The sequence below is a fragment of the Euprymna scolopes genome, chromosome 36 (genome assembly GCF_053919585.1).
Source record: "Euprymna scolopes isolate OS-2025 chromosome 36, ASM5391958v1, whole genome shotgun sequence".
Taxonomy (NCBI): Eukaryota; Metazoa; Mollusca; class Cephalopoda; order Sepiida; family Sepiolidae; genus Euprymna; species Euprymna scolopes.
In genome coordinates this window covers 64,796,349-64,823,742 of record NC_136517.1, presented here as the reverse complement: position 1 = coordinate 64,823,742, position 27,394 = coordinate 64,796,349, and the positions used below count along the sequence as shown (strand labels likewise).

At 39.8% G+C, this 27,394-nt stretch overlaps 2 protein-coding genes across 2 annotated transcripts in view; one reads left to right on the top strand and one right to left on the bottom strand.

Moving 5' to 3' along the window:
- The first annotated feature begins 2,527 nt into the window (after nucleotides 1-2,527).
- LOC145260551 (uncharacterized) overlaps nucleotides 2,528-27,394 on the top strand; it is a 165,945-nt gene continuing 141,078 nt past the window's right edge. The window contains exon 1 of the mRNA XM_080118787.1: nucleotides 2,528-2,959. Within this exon, the coding sequence (XP_079974913.1) occupies nucleotides 2,879-2,959 (81 nt within the window). The 5' untranslated portion in view covers nucleotides 2,528-2,878. The remainder of the gene's footprint in view (nucleotides 2,960-27,394) is intronic.
- On the bottom strand, nucleotides 4,698-6,534 carry LOC145260553 (uncharacterized). The gene has a single exon (XM_080118789.1). It carries the CDS (start codon nucleotides 6,259-6,261, stop codon nucleotides 5,614-5,616), a length of 648 nt encoding a protein of 215 aa, XP_079974915.1. The 5' UTR covers nucleotides 6,262-6,534; the 3' UTR covers nucleotides 4,698-5,613.

Genomic DNA, 27,394 nt, shown 5'->3' with positions numbered 1-27,394 from the left:
GGAGCAAAACCACTAATAGCACTCTTCCCAAATGAATAGTCCACTTCAGCGCAGTCAAGTCAGCTCGGCTTGGAGTAGGAGGAGGCTCTCGAAGTGCAACTGATGCTACCAGTCACATCGACTGAATCCATCAGCCAAAGGATTCCCAGCAACAGCAGTTCAAACAGCCTTTATTAGGACTAAACAACCAGCCTTTATTAGGACTAAACAACCAGCCTTTATTAGGACTAAACAACCAGCCTTTATTAGGACTAAACAACCAGCCTTTATTAGGACTAAACAACCAGCCTTTATTAGGACTAAACAACCAGCCTTTATTAGGACTAAACAACCAGCCTTTATTAGGACTAAACAACCAGCCTTTATTAGGACTAAACAACCAGCCTTTATCTACTAATGTGATTCACTACTGCTTGTCTCCTGAGACCCACCAGCAGCGAACTTCACGTCCAGTCTCCAGTGCTTCTTGCTCACTCCTGCAGTCTTCCAGCCCTTGGTGCCTCTAGCTCACTCCTGCAGTTTTCCAGCCACCTCGCCTGCACCTTACTCCTGTGGCCTGCAACCTCGCCTGCACCTTTGCTCTGCTCCTCCGACCTGCAACCTCGCATGCACCTTGCCTCCTCGGTCTGCAACCCCACCTGCACTTTGCTCATTCGGTCTGCAACCTCGCCTGCACCTAGCTCCCTACTTACCGTCCGTTCCTTAACCCTGATCCCTACGCTCTCAGTGTTGCCTGTTCCTTAACACTGACCCCCGCGCTCTCAGTGTCCACCGTCCGTTCCGGCTGATTGTTCCAGACCCAGCGAGCAACCCTAAACCACGCTACGTCTAGAGTATCTGTTTCAGACCTCCAGACCGTAGCCTCTGATGACGTGCGACCTTCCAGACAACCAGCATCCAGATCATAAGATTTTTCGCTGCCTTTGCAAATAAAAGGCGAACCCTCGTCTTTAACCCAACAACCTGTGTCTATCAGTCTTCTTTGCCTTTTTGCTGTTTACTGTTGCCAGTGTCTACCTTGTTAGTTGCTGGGTCGATTGTTCCTGGACGGACGCGGACGACCCTGCAACAAAGGTTTTTGGGGGTGCTGAAAATGAAAAGAATGTTTAAAAAAAGAAAAAAAAATCAATCCAGGAAACAAGTAGTTTCCAAGATGTGAGGTAATTATCATTTCAAAAAATTGGGGGATCACTTTTCTATATTAATTTAACATAAAATGAGCACCCACTTTTTTTGTGTGTGTGTGTGGGGTGAACGTAAAATTAACACAATTTAACGTAAAATGGGTAATTGTGGCCTGGTAGACCAACACAAAACCTACCTTAAGAAATACTGAGGGTTTTCGGGCGTGCTGAAAATGAATATTGCGTTTAAAATTGGGTCCGGCAAATAGTTTTCACGATACTGAAAAAATACTTTTCTGCAGGTTTCATGCGTACAACAATGGCTACCACTTATCACACAAAATATCACATTTAAATTTTCCGCATATAAGTAGTTTTCCATGTTGAAGTGGTGGTTATTGTTGTATGCGCAAGCGCGCGTATATATATATATATATATATATATATATATATATATATATATATTTTTTTTTTTTTTTTTTTTGAGGGTGAAAAGATGCTGCAGTGCTGCACCTTTACCGAAATATCTCAAGTAATATGTCAGATGCCTTTTTATCTTGAAATAATAAAGTTTTACGAATCTTACGAATATAATATTTACCTTGGGTTTGTCATACTGTAAACATAGAATCGAAAAAGTTGTCAAAAAACAAATATATAACAAATAAATGTTATCAAAGGCAAGATAAGTTACTTTTCTACCTAACTGAATAATTTTTTTTAGTGTTTTTATTTAATGTAATATATTTATTCAGCTCGAAAAACATAGTGTTTACCGATGTATTGGAAAATTCAAAATGGCGCCCGACTCTCTGCTGAACCCGGTAAGTTTGGGAAAATGAGTTAAAAATAAAAAATATACAAAATACTGTTCTCAATGTATGTTACCGTAACATAGGCTGACATATATTCGGTTGTTTTTTAATAGTATTTTGTATAGCTTTTTATTTTTAACTCCTTTTTCCAAACTGACCATATTCAAAAGAGAGTCGGGCGCCATTTTTAATTTTCCAATACATCGGTAAACACTATGTTTTTCGAGCTGAATAAACATGTTACATTAAATAAAAACACTAAAAAAATTATTCAGTTAGGTAGAAAATAACTTATCTTGCCTTTGATAACATTTATTTGTTATATATTTGTTTTTTTTTACAACTTTTTCGAATCTATGTGCATAATAATACAAACCCGAGAAATCTTTCAAAACTGTGGCAGTTTTAATCCTTATTCAATTCACAGTTTTAAGGAGCTAAATTTTCTCCAAAAAGCCAACCTTGTGGTTAACTTTTCCTTCATGAAGAGGGGGGCGCAAGTAAGTAGATATTAACTGCTTCATCTTTTTCGTTTTTTTTTTTTAATTTCACTTTTCCTGAAGTTGTTTTTGTTTTGTGGATGTGCGTGTGTGCAATGTTGAATGTTTGTTTACGCGTACTGCCTGGTCAACCCGGATATAATGTATCCTATATCAAAAAGGAAAGAAATGATTTTTAAAAAGAAAGGGAAGAAAAAAAAAAAAGAAATTAAACCAAGCAAATTATGAACTCGCCCGTTTTAGCCGAAGTAAGAAAGGGATGGAAGATTAGAGGCCTATAAAAACCTCAAAACATTTCAATGTGTTCCTTACCGCTTTTCTTCGTCGTCTCCGCAACTTGAAAGTTTCGGAGGTTGTTAATGAATTTCACTTTAAAAAAAAGTTTTATCGCTTCGTAATACCATTTTTTGCGATCAAGAGACCACCCCAAGCTTTAGTGATGAATTATTTCATGTCGCTGACCATTTGGACTGTAGTCATTACTTTTTCGGCGACCTTATCTCATGGAATCATACAAAAGGTAAGTTATTTTTTTACAACTTACGTAAATATTTATATTTTATCTTTCGCCTGTGCAAAATCTGTTATTGACTTCCTTTTAATTTGCTACGGTGTTTCAGTTTCACTGTTTCAGTGACCACATAAATTTTACTGCATTTTTTTTTTTCTTTTAATTTTACGTTTTCTTCAGTTCCACCAAAAAAAAATCTTGGTGCTTCTACATTTTATCGCCGAAATTGGAGACGCGATTTTATTTCGAACACCTGTCGATTACAATCCGAGGGAGAAATCAGGGTAAATGTTTACTTAAACTACAACAAAACACCGACCAATAAAATTTGGTCCTGCTTAGGTTTTCGGGGTCGCTGATAACGAATCTGATATTCAAACCCGTCGCAAATTTACCGTTTGCATGGTATTAACCCCCTGAACCCTCGCACTATCTTACACCATATCACCGTATTCGTTAACGCTACGCGTGAGTAGTTCTTATTGAAATGTACATGTGTAGTCACGTGATCTTTCACAAGGCGCATGGATACATGGCGGATATTTTAAACGACAGAAAATATTGGTACTCATGCACTGCAGGTGTCAGAAATTTCGGGAAAATAGGGAATTCCACCCCATCTTTCCAAGCTTATAACTCCTTGAAAAATGTAATTCAAGCCCTAATTTTTTTTTTTTCAATTAAAGGAGCAAGGACCAAGGTTTCATTAAACAAAAACAACGTATCATTTTTTTTTTTTTTTTTTTTTTTTTTGGAGACGCGATTTTATTTCGAACACCTGTAAAGTCCGAAGTTTAAAACCTTAAAAAAAAAAAAAAAAAAAAAAGTTTTAAACTTCGGACTTTACAGGTAAATTTCTAAAACTTTTTTTTTTTTTTTTTTTAATTTGAATACATTTATTGACCTTTTCTCTTCAATTTGTGATATATAAGACTTTGGTACATAAATTATTTACTTTTTAATAGACATTTCAAAATGGGAGGCGTGAATTATTCGACCCCTTGTCTTTCCAAGCTTATAACTCCTCGAAAAATGTAATTCAAGCCTTTTTTTTTTTTTTTTTTTTTTTAAACCTCGGTCCTTGCTCCTTTAATTGGTAAAAAATTAGGGCTTGAATTACATTTTCTTTTTGAGGAGTTATAAGCTTGGAAAGACGGGGTGGAATTATTCAATATTTGTCACGAAATTTGACACACTTAGTGCTGAAATAACGTTATGTAAAAAGCCATTAACATGGGGAGGGTGTTTTGTAACTATTCTACAATTGAATAAAAAACTTTAAACATAGAAATACAATTAAAAAAAAAAAAAAAAAAAAAGCGCAGAAACTGCATTAGCACCAAAATATTTTACATAAAAAGTTCATCTCTTTGTATACTGCTCGTGAAAACTTTTTTTTTTTTTTTTAAATACGCTACAACAGAACACCGACCACTCTATTTATTTTATTTTTATTTTTTCGGGGTAATCTAGGTCGCTTACAACGAATCTGATAATCAAACTCGATGCAAATTTACCATTTGCATGGTATTAACACCTAAACCCACAAACTACTTTCCGCCATTTTACAGCTTCCGTTTATGCTACGCGCGAGCGCACGGTAACCCAAGACGGTTGTTGAATGCTACCATGACGTGGCAAACTATCTTTTCACATGACGTACAAATCTTTTGTGGGGTATTTAAACTTATACGAAAAAGAAAAGTACTCTAAGTGGAAGGAGGGGTTATGTCGGAAAGACTTTTTTTTATTAGCGGACAATTTAAAATTCGAAGAAAAAATTGTCTAAAACAAAACTTAAAAAAAAAACAATAGGGTAACAGGGGGCATTAAGCACCGCACTTTAGGCACATGAACACAAATCATCTAAAAAAAAAAAAAATCTGAATCAAATGTTAAAATGAAAAGTATCATAGTTTTCTTTACTTATCTGTTATGAATATTCACCACTTGTTGGAATAAAAAATCTATAAATATTCTATTTTTTTATTGACACATACGTAATCTATTTTGGTAGATTTTGGGGGCATTAGGCACCCACCTTAGAGTGCAAAATTCGCACATCCACTCCTCCTCTTCCATGTCTTGAAGGCTCCCAGTGATGGCTGTACATCTGGCATGATACCAGAGGCTACAAACGTCACACTGTATCCAGTTATCACCACCAGCTTGTCCACATTTAGTGTTATCTGATGAGTCAGAGCCAGTCGGGCTCTGTGATCCTGGGCGCTCTGTGTCCTTTTTGGTGGTTTTGCCCCTACCTCTGCTCTTACTCCTACCTCTGCCTTGTCCTCGTCCCCTCTTTGCAGACTTTTCCTCCCTTAACCTCTGGATGCAATCCTCTTCCTGTATTAGAGAAACGAGTCTTTAGCTGGGAAAGGAAAAAGTCCCTAATAGACAAAGGGGAGGATGAAACACCATGCACATCAGATAACACTCCAGCAGTTGGGGCAGTTGATGATCCAGCAGGGAGTGAAGGTGAGGGTACAGGGGAAAGGGTGGATGGCGTTCCCGATGAAGGGGCGGCAAATGCTGTTCCTGATGAAGGGGCGGTAGATGGCGGGGCAGCTGACTGAGTTCCTGATGAAGGAAAAGCAGACAAGTGGTCTGAGAGAGTGCCAGTCAGGGTCTAGAGGAAGAGGCTACAGATGGTGATGGGGTGTTCACTTGCGGCCGATCAAACTGACAGCTTGGGTATTGAACGGGCAAATCCCTGTTGAACTGAAGCCTGCTTTGATCGTCTCAGGCTCAAAAGATTCTTCAAACAGTTTCTTTAACTGGCTGGGAAAGTCCTTCTTGCCCACTGGCCCCCTGTGTGTTCTGGCAAACTTCAATTGTTGCCATTTCAGTTTCACAGGCCGGAACACGGCACGATCAAATGGTTGCAGCAGATGAGTGAGGTGGGCCGGAAGTCGCAAGAGAACAACGTTGTTCTCCTTTGCTTTTTGAATCAAGGCGTGGGAAAGATGGGAAAGATGGCCATCATATATCAAAACCCATGGTTTATCACTGACATCTCTTGTGTTGATCAGGAACAGCTTGGTGAACCAGTCGAAATTGTGGGCCCTCCATCCACCCTTTCTCACTGGTAAAGTAACATGCTCCGTCAGGACCACCTGTGCACCATGCTTCGTAGAGGTTTTTTCCCTTGTACACAATATACGGAGGAAGAACTTTTCCACTGGCAGAGCCAGAACAGTTAACAGTGATCTGTTCTCTGCCAGATCCACCAATGTGCTGGTTGACTCTTTTTGACCCTTTTGCGGCCAAAACGACTTGGGACTTTGGGTCAGTGACAAAGCCAGTTTCATCCGAGTTAAAGATTTGGCATGACATGTCCTTCACGCCAGCATTGGTTAGGATATTGTCCAAGAGTTCAAACCAATGTTTCATTATTTCTGGACATTCTGCTGCAGCTCTTGAGAAACTAAGGTGTTCGGTCTTCCTTGGTGTGATGTCAGGATGGCGAGAAAGAAATCTATCAATCCAGTCCCGACCAGGTCGTCCATTTTTGAAGGGAGTGTTGAGTTTCATTGTGCACACAGTCCTGAACTATATCTTTCACTTCCTCCGATGAGAAGCCCCAGCCCCATTCAGACATTAGTTTGATGCATTCTACCACTTTGGTTTCTACGGTGGGAGACAGTACCGTCTGTCTGCCAACATGGGCATCCACAGGGATTTCACCTTTGGTTCGTTGAAGCAGCGACTTCTTGTTCACACTAAAATGGTTTGATTCTCAGTTGGCAGACATATGTCCATTCATGACTGCATTATATGCGTCATTCATCGCCTGACTGCTGCTGAAGTTCATTCGCCCACCACTTTTCTTTTTCTTGTAAGTACGCACCATTCTATGAAAATGTAAAATGTGAGGGCATTAAGCACCAAATATAAACAATGGACAACTTTATCAAATTTTGAATGCCAATCAAATAAATGGTAATGTGCAAGCTTATAGATATACAAACGAGTTTTGTGGCTGAAATATCATTTATATTGCTATTTTTCTATTAAAATAGCAATGTATATGATTATTATGCATTCAAATTCTTGGGAATGGGGCATTAAGCACCCCTAGGAATTCAGCCTCATAAAACACTTGTGTCATTTCCATTCATTTAAAAGTACCTCATACAAGAAGACACATCAAATTTCATCATGTAAACTAGGCAAAACGATGCTGAACACTTCCATTGATCACATTAATACATATCAACATTCTATTTTCTGTCAAGTTGAAAATAGTACTGACGCTGATCAGCGTTCATGATGACAAGGAAAAAAATAAAATAATCTGAGCATTTCTCATGTAAATTATGAAGGCATTACTTCAATTCAATATTGACTTTGTTCACAATGGAGAAGCTTGGAACTTGTAAAATTTTGGTGAAAACAGAAGTTTTGCTGAAGGACTGTCACAGGGAAAAAAGTTTGTATTCACGTTTCAATATGGCCGTTAAATGATTAAAAGCACGCGTTACAAACTTCCACTTGTAATTTTAGTTTGAATTTACCAACTGAACCAGCAGCAACTGACATACAGGCTTCTGATTGGCTTAAACTCAAACTAGTGAGGGTTGTTGCTCCAAGTTTTATAAGTAGTAGCATAGAGCGCTTTTGGAGTATCCCTCAAGTAATGGGGCTTAATGCCCCCTGTTACCCTACATTACAGTACTTTTTTTTTTTCTTACATAGTAAAAACTGGTTTACAAAAACGTAAGCACCAAACATTTTTATGTTTCGTTTTTAGAGGGATTCAATTATAGAACTTGGGTGGCTTAACAGGTGCTTCTGCAGTTTAATAACCATTTTTTTCCGTAAGTAACGCACCGACACTTACCGATTAGAACACCCTTTAACATTTTTCGGAGATTTTACTGTTTACATTGGGAGGCCTCCCCCAATTTAAACAGAAACCAGTTAAATTTAAGTGTTAAAATTTTTCTAATCGGTAAATGTCGGCGCGTTACTTACAGAAAAACGGTTAAACTGCAGAAGCACCTGTCAAGTTACACAAGTTCTATAATTGAATCCCTCTTCCGTAAAATAAAAAGTTTGGTGCTTACTGCTTATGTTTTTAGGGTTTGTTTTACTGTACGCATAGATTCGATAGTTGTCACAAAACAAATATAGAACAAATGTTATCAAAGGCAAGATAAGTTACTTTTCTATCCAACTGGATGTTTTTAGTGTTTATATTTAATGTAACATGTTTATTCAGCTCGAAAAAGTGTTTACCGATGTATTGGAAAATTGAAAATGGTGCCGACTCTTTTGAATATGGTCAGTTTGGAAAAAGGAGTTAAAAATAAAGTTATACTAAAACCCCACCGAATATGTCGGCCTATGTCACGGTAACATATATTGAGCGAGTTTTTAACAGTTTTTTTTTTTTTTTTTCGAGCTGAATAAACATGTTACAATCATAACATTTATTTGTTATATTTGACAACTTTTTCGAATCTGTGTACAGTAATAAAAACCTGAATTTTCAAATTTTCTTTTCATTGGTGCATAATTTAAAATCCTAAGAAATTGGCTAAAACAATTTTAAAAAAAATGCATAGTACTTTTTTTGTTCTATTATTGCAGACTTTTGTAAACATGCGCAATCTATTACGATCTTTGCCGCCAATTTAACCCTTGCCAGACCACATTATTTTTAACCTTTTTTCCAAACTGATGCAATTAACATTTTACGTCCTAAGTGGCATGTGTTTTGAGTATTCCTTAAAGGATGTTCTCTTAAAAACGTAAATGTTTGAAAAACAAGCAACAAAACGTAAATGTTTGGAAAAATAAAACTGAAATATGTTTGCAAAAACATGTTTAACATTAAAATATAACATTTTTATTTCAAGGATGCCATTATATACATTTTGTGCTTCCGTAACTGGGTGGACAGGCAGTAACGCCACCTATAGTTAAATGGAGGAAACAGGCTCTTTCTTCCAGATTACCATCGAAGATTTTACTGTTTTCTGTTTACATTGGGGGAGGAGGGTGTTGGGACGTGTGCGGAGTAACTCCATGTTAAAGTAATTGAAGAATTTTTTTTAACATTTCTTTAATGAATAAATATCAAATTTCATAAAGACATATGATTTTCTAGTTTTTTAAAACATGGGTAGGCCTACGGTGCGGGAAATTTATTCACTGAGTCCCGTGAAGGTTATCCCACGTGGTTCATGTTAATAAGCCTAGAAAAATCAGGACATGAAAAAATAAAGACAAGGAAATACTTTTAAGAATAAAAAAAAATATTGACATTTTATTGAGGGGGGAAAAAGAAAGCATAAGGGTTGGGGAAAGAAGGCAGCAAAGCTGCAAAGTTCAATTATTGAGAAAAAAGTTTATGTTGTATTTACAAGAGAAAATACAGTTTATATGTTCAATTTACAAGAGAAAATACAGTTTATATGTTCACCAATTCGACTGCCAAAAAATGTCCTTATGGCAAGCACTAAAGGCTTAATTAACACTAGAGAGAGAGTACAGAAATAAGAGAAAATTAGAATAAGAACTTACTGCGTAAAACAATGATTTCGTTTTTTTTAACCTTATTTTTATCTTTATATATATGTGTGTGAGTCCTTTTTTTTTTTCATATATATTTTCTTCACGCCACTCCAAATCGATCTGTCCTCACTTCAGTGACAGAATCCTTGAAAGTTCTTTTGAAAATAATCCTTGAATTTGAAAACTCAATGTTGTTTGGTAAAACCTTCGTTCGTCCTTCTTGTCAGATGAAATTCTCACTGGTTACAACATGGAAAGACATTTCGGTTTCCACACACTGACATTTAATCGCATCTCGTGCGTCAAGTTTATAGATCAATTCTTCTTAGAATTGATTCTTTCTTTTCTTTTCGAGTCAACCAACTTGATTCGACTCTTACTGAAACTCATTATTCATTCCTATGAACAATGAAATAACTTTTACTATTTTTAAGACTTGAATGTCTGAGTAGGACCAGAGCTCGTAACTTGCGTGTTACCCTCGTGTAATCTCTGTCCAAAACTGACTTTTGCTCCGCTCTCTAGTGCACTTGTTGAATTTTCGCGGGAAAAATATCTCTTAGTAGAACCAATTATGGCGTGATTCTTTCAGCAGCAGCAGCTCGTTAAAAAGACGTAAAGTTAAAGAAGGGAGGAAAGATAAAAGACAACGACGAAAAGAAGGAAGAAATTAAATTTCTGACACTCTCCCGAACAAAAAAAGAGAAAAGAAAAAAGGTGGACATATTCCAACTAATACCAGAGATAATCAGGATTTCTCTCTTTAACTGATCTCTGATGTCTAACAGGTCTAGACTGATCCTCACGAACTGATTCCACAACATTTTCACCTTCAGGCAAATCATCACCTTGATCTGCAGCAGGGGCTTGGAAGGAATGAGTTATAGGAAGTTCCAACGGGAATAAATGTTTTATTGAATGCTCTTGCAACGTATCACCTCTTTTAATCAAGGCAGATCTCACCAATCCGTCGGAACCTTGGGTCAGTTTCATCACCCTGCCCAAATTCCAGTGAGGTCTAGACTTAAAACCTTTTATCAACACTACATCATTCACCTTTATCTTGTTATCAAAACTAGACTGGTACAAATCACTAGATAACTCTCTCAAACTCATCAAGTACTGTTCATACCACATAGACCTGAACTTATTCAAAATGGATTCTCGATATTTTAAACTATCGATTAAATCTGACCTACTAGGAGGTTCAATAGAAGACATCTCTTCATCAAAATTCAGAACACAGCACTTCCAGGATATGAACGTAGGAATGCGTTGGGAGTAATAACTTCCAAACCATTATCGTCAGAACAGCGATAGGTCAAAGGTCTATCATTGACTGATCTCTGTATGTCCGACAACAGTCAGCAACTGAAAATAGTTTAATCTACCTCTTCCCACAACTTTGAACAAACAATTCTTCAGTTTTGATCAATCTTTCCCACATAGCTCCGAACCATGCAGAATATAAGGGGATAGTATGATGCTTTATACTACACGTATCAAGACTTCCTCCAAATTCATCCGGCAACAATACCCTCTCCACTATATCACAACCCGCGACAAAGGATAAGGCATTATCAGAGTAGATGTGTGTAGGTACACCATACAAATTAAAGAATCTGAAAAAGGCTAATACTACAGAGTAAGTAGACACATCCGGCAACAATTCCAGATGAACTGCTCTCACATTAAAACACGTGAAAACAAGTATGTACATTTTCCTGACAGCTTCACCCTCACTCACCCACAGATGACCTGTAAAATCAATACCCGTATGTACAAAGGGCCTGACTAAGTTTACACGGTGCCTGGGCAGATTGGTGACCTTAGGATATCTAAAGGACAGCGAATTGTATCTTTTACAAGTGGCACAATCAGCCAGAACAGTCTTCACAGCCTGCCTAGCTTTAGGAATCCAAAATCCAGCATTGCGCAATCTTTCAAGAGTCGCAGCAATGCCCAAATGCTTACACCTGACATGAAAATCCCTTATAAACAATGTAGTAACATGGCTAGACTTGGGTAACAGTACAGGATGTTTCACCTCATCCGAAAAATAGAAGCAACCATCAATTCGTCCACGACAACGAATTATATTTCTTTCATCTAAAAATAGATTGTACTTGGCTACCAGCCTAGGCACTTCCTTCTCACTTGAGTTCAACAAGAAATTCCTCTCTTCCCTGAAGAACTGGTTCTGTACGAATATGACCAAGTACAGCTTGGCCCTGACTAAAGGGTCAACATCCTTAACTTTTTTCAACTTGGCAATGAATTTAAAAACCATAGCCAGAATCCTGATAACCCTAGAGAGAACGGAAAATCTTTCCAACTTTATCACAGGCCCAACATCAGTCTCCACCTCACAGCCAGTGTATGCCGTGGTCAACTCCCGACTCTTCTCACTAAGGCAAGCCAAAGTGTACTCCGGCCATTCCAGGCAATTCCCCCGCAACCATACAGGGCCGCTTAACCAAAAATCCTTCTCTTTAGTAAATTTGTCTAGAGGAACACCTCTTGTTACCAGATCAGCTGGATTCTCTACAGTATTCACACATCTAAACTTGATCGTATAACCCTTATCTGTCAGTTCGTTAACCATCGACTTGATATCTTTCAATCGGTTTCTCGTAAACTGACACTTTGTGTTGATGGTTTCCGACAATAACCACGACAACACTACTTGTGCGTCGACAGCCACTATGATTTCCTTGAACAAATTCGGGAACATCTTAACCAAAATAATTACATATTTAATGCCCAAAAATACAGCCAACAATTCCAACGTAGGAAGGGTTCTCTTGACAGAGGGAGCCACTTTAGCTTTTGCAAAAAATAAGTTAGCCCTTCTTCGTTGGTACATATATTCGACAATTCCGTAAGCACGGTTCGAAGCATCACAGAACATGATCAAGATTACCGGCAAATCAGTTTGAACCAAACATCTATTAAAACCAATGTTTTGAATGTCCTTAAGACTCTTTTGAAAACTATTCCAAAGAGATAATATATCATTAGGAATTGCTTGGTCCCAGCCTATACCTAACTTCCATACTTGGCTCAACATGATTTTTCCCTTTATAGTAATAGGCAACACAAGACCCAACGGGTCAAAGATCGAAGAATTCACAGACAACATGTCTCTTTTAGTTGAGACTACTCTCTCAACACCTCCGCTACTTAATTTCATTTCATCCAACATCGGATCATACGTATAGCCCAAGACTCTCACACACCATTCCGTGAGAGGAACCATTGTTGTCCAACTGTATACGTTTTGAAACTATTTCGCTGTTACTGCTACAAGTTTTCAATTCGAAGCCAACCTTTTCCATGGTAGTTACTGCTTCCACATATAACTTCAGCAATTCAGACTGCGACTGGTGTGTTTTAACCAGATTATCGACATAGAAGTTATTCAATAGCATGTCACGGCATTTTTCTACATGATATTTCACTATATAACACAAAATGAACGGGCTGGACACAAATCCAAAGATCAAAGTGCTGTACCTGAAACAGACCAGCTCGTCCTCTAACTTCAAAAAGAAGCAGAAACGATTCTTGTCAAATTCGTTCTTCAATTTGACCATCAAAAACGCTTTTCTAATGTCCGCTGATAGAACCAACGTATCGGTTCGGAATTTGAACAAAAGCTCCAGCATATCATTGTACAGGTTCACACCCGTATAGGCGCAATCATTGAGGGACGGCTTACCACCCGTTCTCAACGAACAATTGAACACAGGCCTTATTTTTGTTGTGCACTGTGATTCAGTTTTGTAGACAGGACGATGGGGTATCCAGGTGTACTTGGCAAATTCTGAAGGAGGCACAAGAATTCTCTCAATTATGTCTTCGTTCTCCTGATCAAGAAATACTTTGCAATAATCAGAGTACAGATTTTTGTCAGACAATTTATTTACTACTTTGTCTAAGACAGCTAATGCCACATTATAACTAGACGGAACTTCGTTCAACTTATCTAGGTTCCAAGGTAAACTTACATAGTAGCTTCCGTCACGATATTCAATAGACGAACGAAAATCTGCTATTTCTATTTTATCGTAGCTACTGCATACCTCATCTGTAACACCCAGTGTTTCAAGATTGAACATATTCTCTATGGTCCTATCCACTGCCGCTTCATCAAAACAACTCCAAGGATCCAAATGATTCGATTTAGGCTCCAAAACAAAGTATACATGAGTAACATTACACGACGAAAATTTCCCTACGACTCGATTGTAATTCAAGCCAGCCTGCTCCCGCACAGAACAACAGGATTTGAAGTCCGAAACGTCTCCAAACAAAATCATTCCCTGAGACGAACTAAATGCAAATCCGTCTTTAAATTGGGTTAGCTGCAAGGGGCCCAAAAACTTGATTACATCAATACCAATCAGACCATGGACTGGCAGCATGTCGTTTTTCATACACGAGAAATCAGCAGCCAATTTCACCTCGTCCTTTCTCAAGTCAGATATCACACCGCCTAATCCTTCAATTTTAAAAGACAGGTCTAAGTGTTCATCCAACAAGAATGAAACTTGCCTTGATTCATCCTGAAATTTCACACGGAGATCTATCTCCTGCAGGTCTCTTACTTTATTACCCAAAAAGGTCTTTATAAGAAATCTGCGACTTTTCATGGGTGAGGACATGGAAATCTTTCTTATAAGTCCTTTGCAGAGGTAAGATCTCTCACTGCCGGTATCTACCAAACAGTTAAAGGACACATCCTTGCCCCCCACATTAACCGAAATGTTAACTACAGGTAATAAGGACGAACTACTGGTCATCCAACAAGCATTAGAAGAAACAGTAGGCTTGACCGCCATGGGACACATAACGCTATGGTGCCCAGGTCTATTGCAAGACCAACACAGCTCAGACTCCCTTCCATTGCAAGGACAGTCTTTTTCCCCATGGAGATGGCTGATGCATCTAGAACAAATCACTAACTCGTTACACCTTCTCAACTTGTCCTTAAACGTTGGATAGGATTTACACATATGAGCCTTGTGATCATTACTTTTACAAAAACAACATCTATATTTGACTTTAGATGTCTTGACGTGGAAATTCTCCAACGTGGAGGGTCTTTTATCTGGTAAGGAAGGTTTAAACTTGTTATTAGACCTTTTTACAGAGAAGTCTGGTCTACGACTCCCAGGATCATATTTACAGAGCTCAAGAGTTCTAATAATATCAGTACAGTTATCCAAAATCTGCTCCAGAGAAGGGTAATTATTGTTCACTTTGTGCACTAATTCTGTTCTAAAGGTAACGGGTAATTTACCGAATACGATATGACCCAACAATCGATTTCCCGGGGTACCGCATTCCAGAAAATCAATACTGAAGGAATTCTTCAATCTGTATGCCTGCGTCTTCACGTCAGTCAAGAATTTTTTCACGTCCAAATTACTATACAAACGATCAGTATTCAACAAGGACGAGAAAATTGAGTCCACAACACAACTCTCATCTAGGAACTCGTTGGAAAGCAACTCTAATGCAATCTCGTAATTTTCGTCCGATACCAATAAGTGTTTAACAATCTGAAAGGCGTAACCCGTGAGATGGTTTTTCAACACGACCAATCTCCATGAGTCACTATCCAAACTGGATACACAGTTCAGGAACTCCCGGTGAAAATTTAAAAAGGCTAGCTTATCTGTCTCTAAGTCCCTATCATTGAATTTAGGACAGACGATAGAAGGCGTAATATTTACACCCTTGACTTTATCACTCTTCTTCAAACAGGTCTCCGATTCTTCAACTTTGGCAGGTCTCAATCCAGCCAATTTCTCCAGAGCTTGTAATCTAAACAAGGCACAATCCTTGGAGAAAGTTTCCACAATGTCTTCTTCGACATTATCATTTAAATAAATATCGACTAACTGTTCTTCCAACAATGCCGCGTTCGACAAGTATTCTTCAACCTGATTTTTACATAAAGAATATTTGTCCTCTCCCACTTCACGAGATGATTCTATCACTTCTAGCACTACAAGTATTTTATTCTTATTAATTTTCAACTTCTTCAACAGAACATCCTTTGGCGTCGCAGCCATTTTATTTTCAACTAATTCTCACTTAACTTATCAATACTTGAGATAAAGAGAGAGAGAGAGAGCTACCACATAATCTATGACGTCACTCAAAATGGCGCCAACCGTTACCAATCAAGCCAACAAGACAAGATTGCGCGCACAGAAAGCCCGCCAAAAAAGAATGATGCAACAACCAAAAGAACTAAGACTATCCCAAAATGGGAAATAATATCTAGAAAAAAAGGACAGGCAGATACAGTCTGGTGAACATAATACGAAGAATAAGTTAACAGCTTGAGCAGAACCAACCCTAAATTATTTCCAATAAAGGGATAATCCTATATAACGTTTCTCAAGCTTTTGACAGAAGAAATGGTATCTCCCCAAATCTTGTCCGATAGGAGGAAAATAACCATTTCAGATAAGAACACTGCCAACAACTAAAGCACATAGCAACATCCGTAATCTCGGCTTAGGTGCAATTATTTCTTAACAGGGTTCGTAAATTTTTTGGCAGAATGCGGGAAATTTATTCACTGAGTTCCGTGAAGGTTATCCCACGTGGTTCATGTTAACAAGCCTAGAAAAATCAGGACATGAAAAAATAAAGACAAGGAAATACTTTTAAGAATAAAAAAAATATTGACATTTTATTGAGGGGGGAAAAAGAAAGCATAAGGGTTGGGGAAAGAAGGCAGCAAAGCTGCAAAGTTCAATTATTGAGAAAAAAGTTTATGTTGTATTTACAAGAGAAAATACAGTTTATATGTTCAATTTACAAGAGAAAATACAGTTTATATGTTCACCAATTCGACTGCCAAAAAATGTCCTTATGGCAAGCACTAAAGGCTTAATTAACACTAGAGAGAGAGTACAGAAATAAGAGAAAATTAGAATAAGAGAACTTACTGCGTAAAACAATGATTTCGTTTTTTTTAACCTTATTTTTATCTTTATATATATGTGTGTGAGTCCTTTTTTTTTTTTTCATATATATTTTCTTCACGCCACTCCAAATCGATCTGTCCTCACTTCAGTGACAGAATCCTTGAAAGTTCTTTTGAAAATAATCCTTGAATTTGAAAACTCAATGATGTTTGGTAAAACCTTCGTTCGTCCTTCTTGTCAGATGAAATTCTCACTGGTTACAACATGGAAAGACATTTCGGTTTCCACACACTGACATTTAATCGCATCTCGTGCGTCAAGTTTATAGATCAATTCTTCTTAGAATTGATTCTTTCTTTTCTTTTCGAGTCAACCAACTTGATTCGACTCTTACTGAAACTCATTATTCATTCCTATGAACAATGAAATAACTTTTACTATTTTTAAGACTTGAATGTCTGAGTAGGACCAGAGCTCGTAACTTGCGTGTTACCCTCGTGTAATCTCTGTCCAAAACTGACTTTCGCTCCGCTTTCTAGTGCACTTGTTGAATTTTCGCGAGAAAAATATCTCTTAGTAGAACCAATTATGGCGTGATTCTTTCAGCAGCAGCAGCAGCAGCTCGTTAAAAAGACGTAAAGTTAAAGAAGGAAAGAAGGGAGGAAAGATAAAAGACAACGACGAAAAGAAGGAAGAAATTAAATTTCTGACAACGGCTTCAAAAACGTCACCAAATAGTGTCGCTTGCGTGACACTGCTGTCCGAACTTTCACTTTCTGGTTACCACTTGACGCATCTTCTCTCCACTCCAAAACGAACTTCTGCAACTTCAGCTTTTCTCTCCCCGAATCCGATTTTTCTCTTCTACAAATATAACTTCTCTGCTCACAATCTAACTTCAGAATGCCCTCCTTCCCCAAATCACTCCTCTTTTATCTCCAATCAGGGGCATCTCATTTGCATACCTCGTGGTCACCCTGTAGGCATATAAAGAAACAGGGCAGCCATTTTTGTTTCTTTCTTCTTCATTATGAACACGAGGTAAGCCACACAAAATGCGGTCGGTCGTTCTTGTTTCTTTTTTCTTCATTTACACTACACACCCCCCTGATCTTCGAGATCAATAGGATACTTCATAATCCTCCATCCAAGCAGGCCGCCTCCTCTCACGTCAAGGCCTCTGGGGACAACTTCTCAGGGTTAACGTTTTCAGGATCACTACAACGCGGGCCTAAGTCAGGTTGAGCAGCATCATTTGCTTCTCGGTGGCCCTCGATTTCCTCTTCTTCACTGCCCTCACTGCATACTGGCAATGTCACACGACGCAGGTCTAAGATAAGCCGGGGAACGCCATTCACCATCACATTGTTCTTCGACTGCAATCCTGTTACGACCCCTCTCTTCCAACGAGTGGTACACTGTGCATTGGGGGGTTTCACCCACACCTCTTCACCTACTTTGATAGTGGCTTCTTCACTCTCAATTCCTACTGTTTTGTTGCACGGATGCCGCCACTTATATGTGAAAACGGCCCTATGAGGCACAGTTGTCTCATCTTGTTTGGTCTTCGGCGAGATGTTATACCAAAACACCGCCTCTATGGGTGATACGTTGCTTTTTTCCGCAGCGGCTTTAATGGTGCGATGATTCCTCTCCACTATTCCGTTACGACTCGGCCGATACGCTGCTCTGAAAAATTGCCTTACTCCCCACTTATCGCACACCCCTCCGATCGCCCATGCAGCTTCTGCCCTGATCTCTCTCCAAATGGCAAACCTTCCCGGTCCACAGTCGACCATCGACAGATACAATTTGTGGCGATAGTGTGTCACATCAATGGCCAATCGCTTCCAGTCCTCCGCAACGTGTAGCTCTCCTGCTTCGTGTCTGGACGGTCCAGGGTCAATTGATTAGCACTCTCGACAGTTCTCCACCACCTCCCTAACCTCCTCCTCGGTGGTCTCCGGGTAAACCTCTCTGGCTAGGAATAACGTTCGTTCTCGACCAAAGTGGTGCATTTCGTGTGACTCTTTGACTTCTTCCCCTGCACAGCATACCGAGGAGACCTCCTTTCCCTCCTGCAGCCAGGCCTTCTTCACGCGTGTCATCGAATCCGCCTTGTTTTTTTCTGACGGGACCAACACAACAGATACTCTCAACTGGAATTCCGCTATCAGGTCGGTGAGCGCTCCGAGTCTGCGCTTGATCAGCATTTCCGCAGCACCCCTGGTCTTAACTCTCTTATCGCCAGTTACTGCCGACCGAATCCACGACGCTACCATTGCCGAATCGGTTTTGACTTCAATTATTTTCAATCCCCATTTCAGGGCCAGATTGATTCCTTTTATAGCGGCATCTAGTTCTGCTACGTTGATATGGGAGAAGTCGTTGTTTTTTCTTAGCCACGCCGCATCCTCCACAGTTACACCTCCTATCTCTAGTATGACGCCCAACGCCAGGTTACTGGCATCGCACCAAACCACACCCACGTCTTCGCCGCTGACATACCATTTCCCTTTCACTGGGTCCTCATTCCTCACTCTCGCAATGACTTCTTGCAGCATGTTCATGACCTCCTTCGTCACACGGCCCTCCCAGCCATCAGTGCCTGTTTGTCGTTTAATAAAGCTGCATGCTATCCTGAGCCAGCCAGCGATAGGATAGTGCCCGACCAGCCTCCCGCAGACTGAGAAGAGTTCTCGCCTCGTCAGCTCAGATCCGACTTCGGGTATTGCATTCCCTCGTTCGAAGACAAGGCTTTCTTTTCCATCTCGCCTTGGTTTCAACCCCAGCACCGCTCCTCCATCTAGGGCCTCCTCCGGTTTCGCAGTTAACCCATACTTCTCGACATGGCTTCTTACTTTCTCTGCTGTCACCTCTGCCTCCTCCACCAGGATGTCGTCAATGTACGAACTAGTGGCCTCCTCCACTGTACAGTCTTTGCTCAGCACTGTCTTCAGCACGGCAGTCATAATTTTGGGGGCTGAACTCAGCCCAAAGCCTAACCTCGTCAGACAATACACCCACCCCTTGTACCGGACCAGTTGGTACTGCCAGAGTTTTTCATCTACATGGATCTGCAGATATGCCGATTTCAGGTCAACAATCTTAGTGGCCCGCCCCATTCTTCTCCATTTCCTCATGACCTCCTCACATACGTCGATCCCCGTTCCAGTGTGGCAGGCTACGTGTCTGTTCAATTCCCTAAAATCCAGCACGGGCCTAATCTTGTTTTTGGTAGGCTGAACAACCGCCAGTAGTGGCAACACTCCTTTTTCTTCCCCTGTCCACGGTTTCAGAATTCCTTCTTTTATCCACCTCTCCACTTCTTCCTCGAATCCTTTTCTTATTTCTCCTCGCAGGGTGTTTTCGTAGCAGCCCACCTTATTCTGTAGTTCTGGGGGCCCGGAGATCCATTTCCATTCCACCGTCCACCTCACGCCATCAAACTTCGCCAGGAAATCTTTGTCCTCAATGCAGCAAACCTCCGGTTTTGGGGTTCTGACGGTTCTATCACCTTCCACTCCTGCCATCCCCACTGCGCCGAGACGTCCAAACGTCACTTGGCCCCCTCTTAACGTAGCGCCCCCCCCAGTCGGTTAATTGCACTCATACCTATAATCACGTCGACACCACCGACCAGATGATTCAACACTAGGGCTTGCAGTCCAATGAGCACCCCTTGCACCATTACTTCCGCTGTCGTCTCTCCTAGGCATTTCACATCCCTGCCATCCACGGTCCTAATAATCCTGGTTCCGCTCCATGACCTCGCGACATTCCTCGCTAACAACGTTGTAGTGCAGCCTGTGTCGACAAGGGTTATGGCTCTCTTCCCATTGACTACCACCGGTAACCGAGGCAATGTTCCATCATGCGCCATTTCCACACAGAAGGGGTAACCACTGGCACAATAGCTCCCCTTCACTCGTTTCCCTGGTCCCGTGCAGCAACACAATAGCGGCTAATATGCCCCACTTGTCCACATCGGTAGCACGTGATCCCCGGTCTCGGCTCTTTGCAGTCCTTGATCAGATGAGGACCCTGGCACCGGAAATACTTGATGGCAGGTCTCCCCTCCTGTCGCCTCGCCGGCTGCCTCTCATTCAAGTGAGGCCTCATGCACATATTTCCACTCACAGCTGCAGCCACGATTGGGCTTTTAACATTTTTCACTAGGACTCTGGCGTGGACCAAGAGATCGTCCACTTCCATAGAATGGATCCCCGTGATTCTCTGCATGTTCGCAGAGATTTCCTCTGGGAAGCTGTTCACTAGGTACAGCTTTACCGTCATCTCCAGGCTCCTCCCCACGTAACCAGCCAACCCTGCCAGTCTCCTGATCTCTGCCGCAAAGACGTCAACGGACTCGCCGATACACCTCAAACTTGACAGCTTGCCAAGTGCTTCAAATGGGCCCTCAGCGAAGGCCAATTTCAGCCTTTGCTCCACTAAGGCAAGGTCTTCCTTGTCTTCATCTCGCATCTGCTGGTAAATCGTGAGGGCTTCCCCCTCTAAGTATAGCGGCGGCAGGGTGACCACATCTATCTTTTGCAGCTTCGCCACCATTTTTAATTTCTCCAGCCACTTAATCAGGTCACCCTCCCCAGTAAAGGGTCTCAACATCTGAGTGCTCAGTCTCCACTCAGCCATGTTAATTTGCTTGATGCGCCGAAATAGCTTGTCGCTTGCGTGACACTGCTGTCCGAACTTTCACTTTCTGGTTACCACTTGACGCGTCTTCTCTCCACTCCAAAACGAACTTCTGCAACTTCAGCTTTTCTCTCCCCGAATCCGACTTTTCTTTTCTACAAATACAACTTCTCTGCTCGCAATCTAACTTCAGAATGCCCTCCTTCCCCAAATCACTCCTCTTTTATCTCCAATCAGGAGCATCTCATCTTCATACCTCGTGGTCACCCTGTAGGCATATAAACAAACAGGGCAGCCATTTTTGTTTCTTTCTTCTTCATTATGAACACGAGGTAAGCCACACAAAACGCGGTCGGTCGTTCTTGTTTCTTTTTTCTTCATTTACACCACAAACAGGAACATTGTTTAGCGTCGAATGTGAACCTTACCATTGAATAAAAAAAACAAAAAAACTTTAAACTTGGAAATATGATATAAAAATTAGCGCGGATCAGTAAAATATTTCTAACTATAATTTTTCTACTCTAATTCTCCAAATTTTTAGATATATTTGGCAATAAAGTAATGTTGACTCTTAACAAGCACCTTTATTTATATGAAGTTGCTTTTAAGTTAACGCGTACTTCTGTTTTTATTTTTCCGGTGATTACAGCCTTGCTAGCCGAAGCGAGTAGGAAAAACAGTTCAAAGTTATAAGTCTGAAAATTAAATTTACATACAAAACTGATCTTACATGGTGTATGGTGGCTAATGTCATACAAAACTGAGCGTATGGAAAGCAAGAAAGTGACAAGCGAAAAGGTTGAATTTAAACGTTTTAAAGTTTAAACGATTGTGAAACGAAATGTTTGTATCAGGATAATTTGGTGGCGTCGGTAGGAATACCGGTCAGGTGTTGATATAAACTCTGCGACGAGCTTAGTTATTGTCAGGCTGAGGGGAAGCGGGGGGGGGGGCGATGACAGGAATGTGGCTTAGTGTTCTGGTGTCTGGGATGCAGGTGCGGCGATCCTTAATAGCTGGTGTCGCTACCGAGGAGTTGATAGCACAATACAGAAGATGAAATTTGACTATAATAGTCAGAACCCCGAGAATCAACCTTCCCAGAGGGCCACCGGTCCTTCGAATAGCGAACTACCTCCACCCTGATCTAACAGAATTCGCAGAGTAGTCCAGCGACTGGATTTATAAAACAAAACTAAAATCTTTTACAAGTGGGGGAGATTGTTATATTTTCATTTAAATTGTTTTGTTCTTACTATAAAAAAATAAAAAATAAAAATATGCAAATTCAGTTTCTTGTCACGTGATTTTGCATGCATTCCTTTTTCTTTAAAAGACTGAGTTCTTTCTCTTGCTTTAGTAGCTGTGAATTTTGTTCAAACAAACCTTGGAAAGAGGTTTGTTTTCATCATTCATTTACAACACTACACTGTAGTATCATAGTCCTTGTGAAGGGGTGATTTGAAATATGACCTGACCCACAGCAAATTCAGACTTAAAGTTATCTGGTTGGTGTCAAACCGTTTACATCACCACTATTCCAATGAAGAGGAGGTAATCTACATTTTGCAGTTTCTGGCTTGGCGATTTTTATTCCCATAATGTGAGGAATGACTCAAACATTTTAAAGAATTTTTGGTATTGAGGATAATGGAGACAACCTGATCCTTTGGAATTTTTTTTTTTTTTTGACTTGGGTCAGCACTTAAGGTCTGTAGGCCACTCTACGATTAGGTAGAGTGAAGTGATAGTTGTTGATATTCAAAGTTAAATAGCGACGAGTGTGATAACTTTGAGAGCACAGTAGGCCGGCAAGGTTTACAACTTCATCTTCTGTATTTTGGTACTAACGGGACTTGTTTCGGTCAACTGGGTCAGGTCTGCATTTGCAATGTCGGGTTGAATACTTTTAGCAGGATTTTGAGGTCTCAGAGCATGAAAAGCGAGCTAGATTTCTCGGCGTTACTGAATCTTCCCGGCCATCATTATGTCGTATTCTTGCATGTGTAGGGTTAGTTTTGAGGAGTTCCACTACCTCGACAATCGGGTCATATTTGCTCCTGTTACCAAACCGTTTTTAATAATACCTCCCCAGGGTCACAGAGCCAAACAGGTAAAGCAGTACCAGTAGAAGAGCGCCTTTCAAAGTTGAACATGCGTTTGTGAGGAGTTGCATTTGTAGTAATGCACAGCAGGGAGCTAATAACATTTAAAACATCCTGTAGAACATCCTGCCAAACGCTAAGGGTTAATCGTCTAGATTTCAGAGCTAATAACAGGGTGTTCCAAATAATGCTGTTGTAGCGCTCGCATTGACTGTTACCTCTTGGGTTGTATGCAGTAGTGTTTCTGGATCCAATTCCAAATCGCATTAAAACATTTTTGAATTCTTCCAACATAAATGAAGTTCCTCGATTGGAATGGATAAATGAGGGAGTCCGAATATAGAGAAAATATTTGTCAGGCACTGGATTGTGATTTGTGAAGAACAATCGCGACTAGGGAAAGCAAAAGGAAATCGACTATATTCATCGACAGTAAATATGTAACGATATCCCACCAAAGATACCGGGACAGGTCCTTTGTAGTCTATGGAGAGGCGCTGAAAGGGAGCAGTGGAATGGATCAGTGTATTAGATTTATTTTGCCGCAAGTCGTACATGGAATTTTTTGAAATCTTGCACTCATTAAACTGGAGTGAAAAAAGTAACAGAACGGATTTTTCCGGAAAACTCCGGTTGCTTCCCTGGGGGTGCCTTTTGGGTTAAAATGACAAATTTTTCTGCTAATTAAAAAACATTGATGCCTTGGATTTTTATTAAACTTTCTGAAAGTTGTAACTGATTTCTATATTTTGTTTATACTTCACGATAACTCTTAGTTGTGCCCTATGGTCTCTTTTAGGGCTAAGAAAAACACTCCATTTTCAATTTTCTGTCTATTTTGCTGTTTTGCATGGTTTGCAGTTTTGCATGGTTTGCAGTTTTGCATGGTGCTGAACTCAAGTTTAAATTTTAAGGCCTTGGACTTTTGGGGTTAAATTGGAGTGGGGGAGCAAATGGACTTTTTTTTTTTTTTTTTTTTTTGTGCATGGTGCATAACTCAAATTTACATGTTCAGGCCTAAAACTGTTCATTTTCACCAGGATTTGACGTCCCCCCTGGGGACTTTTGGAGCTAAATGGGGGGGAGGTACAAATGCTGAATTTAGAATTTTTTTTTATGCACGGTGCACTCATGGCTGCTTCACTCCCACCACCCCCCGCCCTCAGTCATCTGACCTTCAATTGTAAGGTTCCTATGCGGAAGAGACTACTACAAAATGGTGTGTAGACATTTCTTTGGAGCAATCTATTCTCTGAAAAGAGCTAATTTTACAAAGCTTGCCTACACAAAGCTCTAAAAAACTCAAATGCGTATATTAGGAACACTTTTTTTTTTTTTTTTTTTTTTTTTTTTTTTTTTTTTTAAACGATACTCTAAAAGCTGACTCTTTTCACTTTAAGTCACTTTGGCCCTCTAAGGAGAATTATGTAGATTTTAAATTAAATGCCCAAATTACTGAAGCTGGGAGCTATCGATTATGATTAACAATTTTTGATATCATAGAAATACAGATGCCTCGTTGCAGGACCTTGATATCATACAGTAGGATAGCTTGGCAGACTGAAATCAGTTGAATATGAGTGTTGCTGCTGGATTGTTAGTTATAGCTAAACTAAAGTTATCTGACAGCTGGATGAAGTGGGTATCAGTTGATCATGTTTTGTGCAAACTGTTGCCAGATAGAAAAATAAATTGAGCAAGTAATTTAATGTAGGAACAGGGGATCAAATACAAATGTATATCTAAAATTCACCATGTCCCTAGGAGCAGAAACAAACTTTAAATTTGAATTATTTATTGAAATAGTTTAAACTAAACAAAAAACTATCTGGTTAAGGTTTGTTGTATATCTGTCTTACTCTTAACCAAATGCATTCTGACCCCTCCATTCATACAAGTTTTTCTTTCACCATTTGTCCATTCATACAAGTTTTTCTTCCACCATTTGTCCATTCATACAAGTTTTTCTTCCACCATTTGTCCATTCATACAAGTTTTTCTTCCACCATTTGTCCATTCATACAAGTTTTTCTTTCACCATTTGTCCATTCATACAAGTTTTTCTTTCACCATTTGTCCATTCATACAAGTTTTTCTTTCACCATTTGTCCATTCATACAAGTTTTTCTTTCACCATTTGTCCATTCATACAAGTTTTTCTTTCACCATTTGTCCATTCATACAAGTTTTTCTTTCACCATTTGTCCATTCATACAAGTTTTTCTTTCACCATTTGTCCATTACTTTCATTTTACCAACCACCATCATACAACACTTATTCTATGGACTGTTCCAAAAAAATTTATTGAAATAATGCAGTAAAAAATTCAGATTTTTAACAATTCTGTGAAATTGTTTCGTTTCCTCGAGATCTTGAACTGATACTTGCCATTTATGGTTTTAATAACCTGACACTCAGACAAATCTATTTTTAGACCTTTTTATAATGGGGTCAAGGACTTGAAATAATGCATCTAAATAGTCCACCATTTTATTATAAATGCTACATATTTGCCTTTTATTCGATAGTCTCTATTTACAACAATTGACTCTTCAATTTCAGCATTTAAATTTCAACAGACTACTTCAACAAGAATTGTTTTCTGTCCTGAACTGGGAATGAAAATGATGTATGCTACTTTACACATATCAAGCAATTCTGGCAAATGAAATGATACATTTTATGACCCCCCCCCCCAGCTTTCCTAAATTCAATAACCTGGATGCTATTTCCTACCAAATTAGACCTTGAGGGGAGGACTTTATCAACTAGTCATTTAGCAGAGCCTTTAATTTTTCTCCATCTCGATCACCCAATCTGTTTCCCCATGTCGCTCTACATCAATCATAAAGCAATGGTTGGCAATCTCTTTGTTAGTTTACAGCTCAATCACTAAAGTAAATGTTTTCATATTCTAATAACTGAACTGAAGTACAGCACTTGGGTGCCCCCCCCCACTCTACTCTGAAATCAATCTTTGCACTTTCTACCTTTTTCTGTCTGCCCTATTTCCAACCCTGTCCTTGCGATCTATACAAGATAGTTTGAATGTTTAATCACTACAGTGCATCCACTTTGTTGGAACTCACTAGTTGTATTTCTGTAGAGTGATAACCCATCAGCTGTGTTATTTTTTGGCCTTTTATAATTTTTTTTTTTTTTTTTTTTTGTCTGCTAACCTTATCTTCACGGTTCTCAAGTTTTGGCTAACTAATCCTGATTTGCTTTGGGTAGAATTGAAGCTATCTTCAGGCAATGCCCACCTGGAATCACTCAATGCCTTGATCATCCACTGCACCATGGACTCCGAAGGGTAATCCAATTTGAATTTGGTCTTATAAATCTAATTTTATCTGATTTTCTCTTGTATCGTCCATACCGAATGGTATTATAGATTTTAATTTTAGAGATGAGGCTTAATGATTTGTGAAAGTTTTTTTGCAGACTGCTATCCTCATCTTCATAATTGTTTCAGCCAACTAATCCTCGCTATGGAAGGCAGTAATTACTGTAATACAACTACAAAACTTGGTGTACTTATCCCATCGCAGTTAACCTGAAGAAGGCCAGAGGACTAGTTGGCCAAAATGTGGTGAAACCACTATGAAAATGAGGATAGCAGTCCACAAAAATGAATACTGTCAGCTGTAGTCTCCATCTTCTAGTTGGTTTCTGGTAGTTGGAATTATGTGCAATATAAAAACTGGAACATTTCCATACATGACTCTCCTGCCCTCTGTCCAGGGGAAGTGATAAAGACAAAGCCTTGGGAACTGCAACTGAACATTTCCATACATGACTCTCCTGCCCTCTGTCCAGGGGAAGTGATAAAGACAAAGCCTTGGGAACTGCAACTGAACATTTCCATACATGACTCTCCTGCCCTCTGTCCTGGGGAAGTGATAAAGACAAAGCCTTGGGAACTGCAACTGAACATTTCCTTACATGACTCTCCTGCCCTCTGTCCTGGGGAAGTGATAAAGACAAAGCCTTTGGAACTGCAACTGAACATTTCCATACATGACTCTGCTGCCCTCTGTCCAGGGGAAGTGATAAAGACAAAGCCTTTGGAACTGCAACTGAACATTTCCATACATGACTCTCCTGCCCTCTGTCCTGGGGAAGTGATAAAGACAAAGCCTTGGGAACTGCAACTGAACATTTCCATACATGACTCTCCTGCCCTCTGTCCAGGGGAAGTGATAAAGAC

Excerpts from the sequence above, each read along its gene's own strand:
- LOC145260553 (XM_080118789.1), bottom strand. The coding sequence starts at position 6,261 with ATGAAACTGGCTTTGTCACTGACCCAAAGTCCCAAGTCGTTTTGGCCG.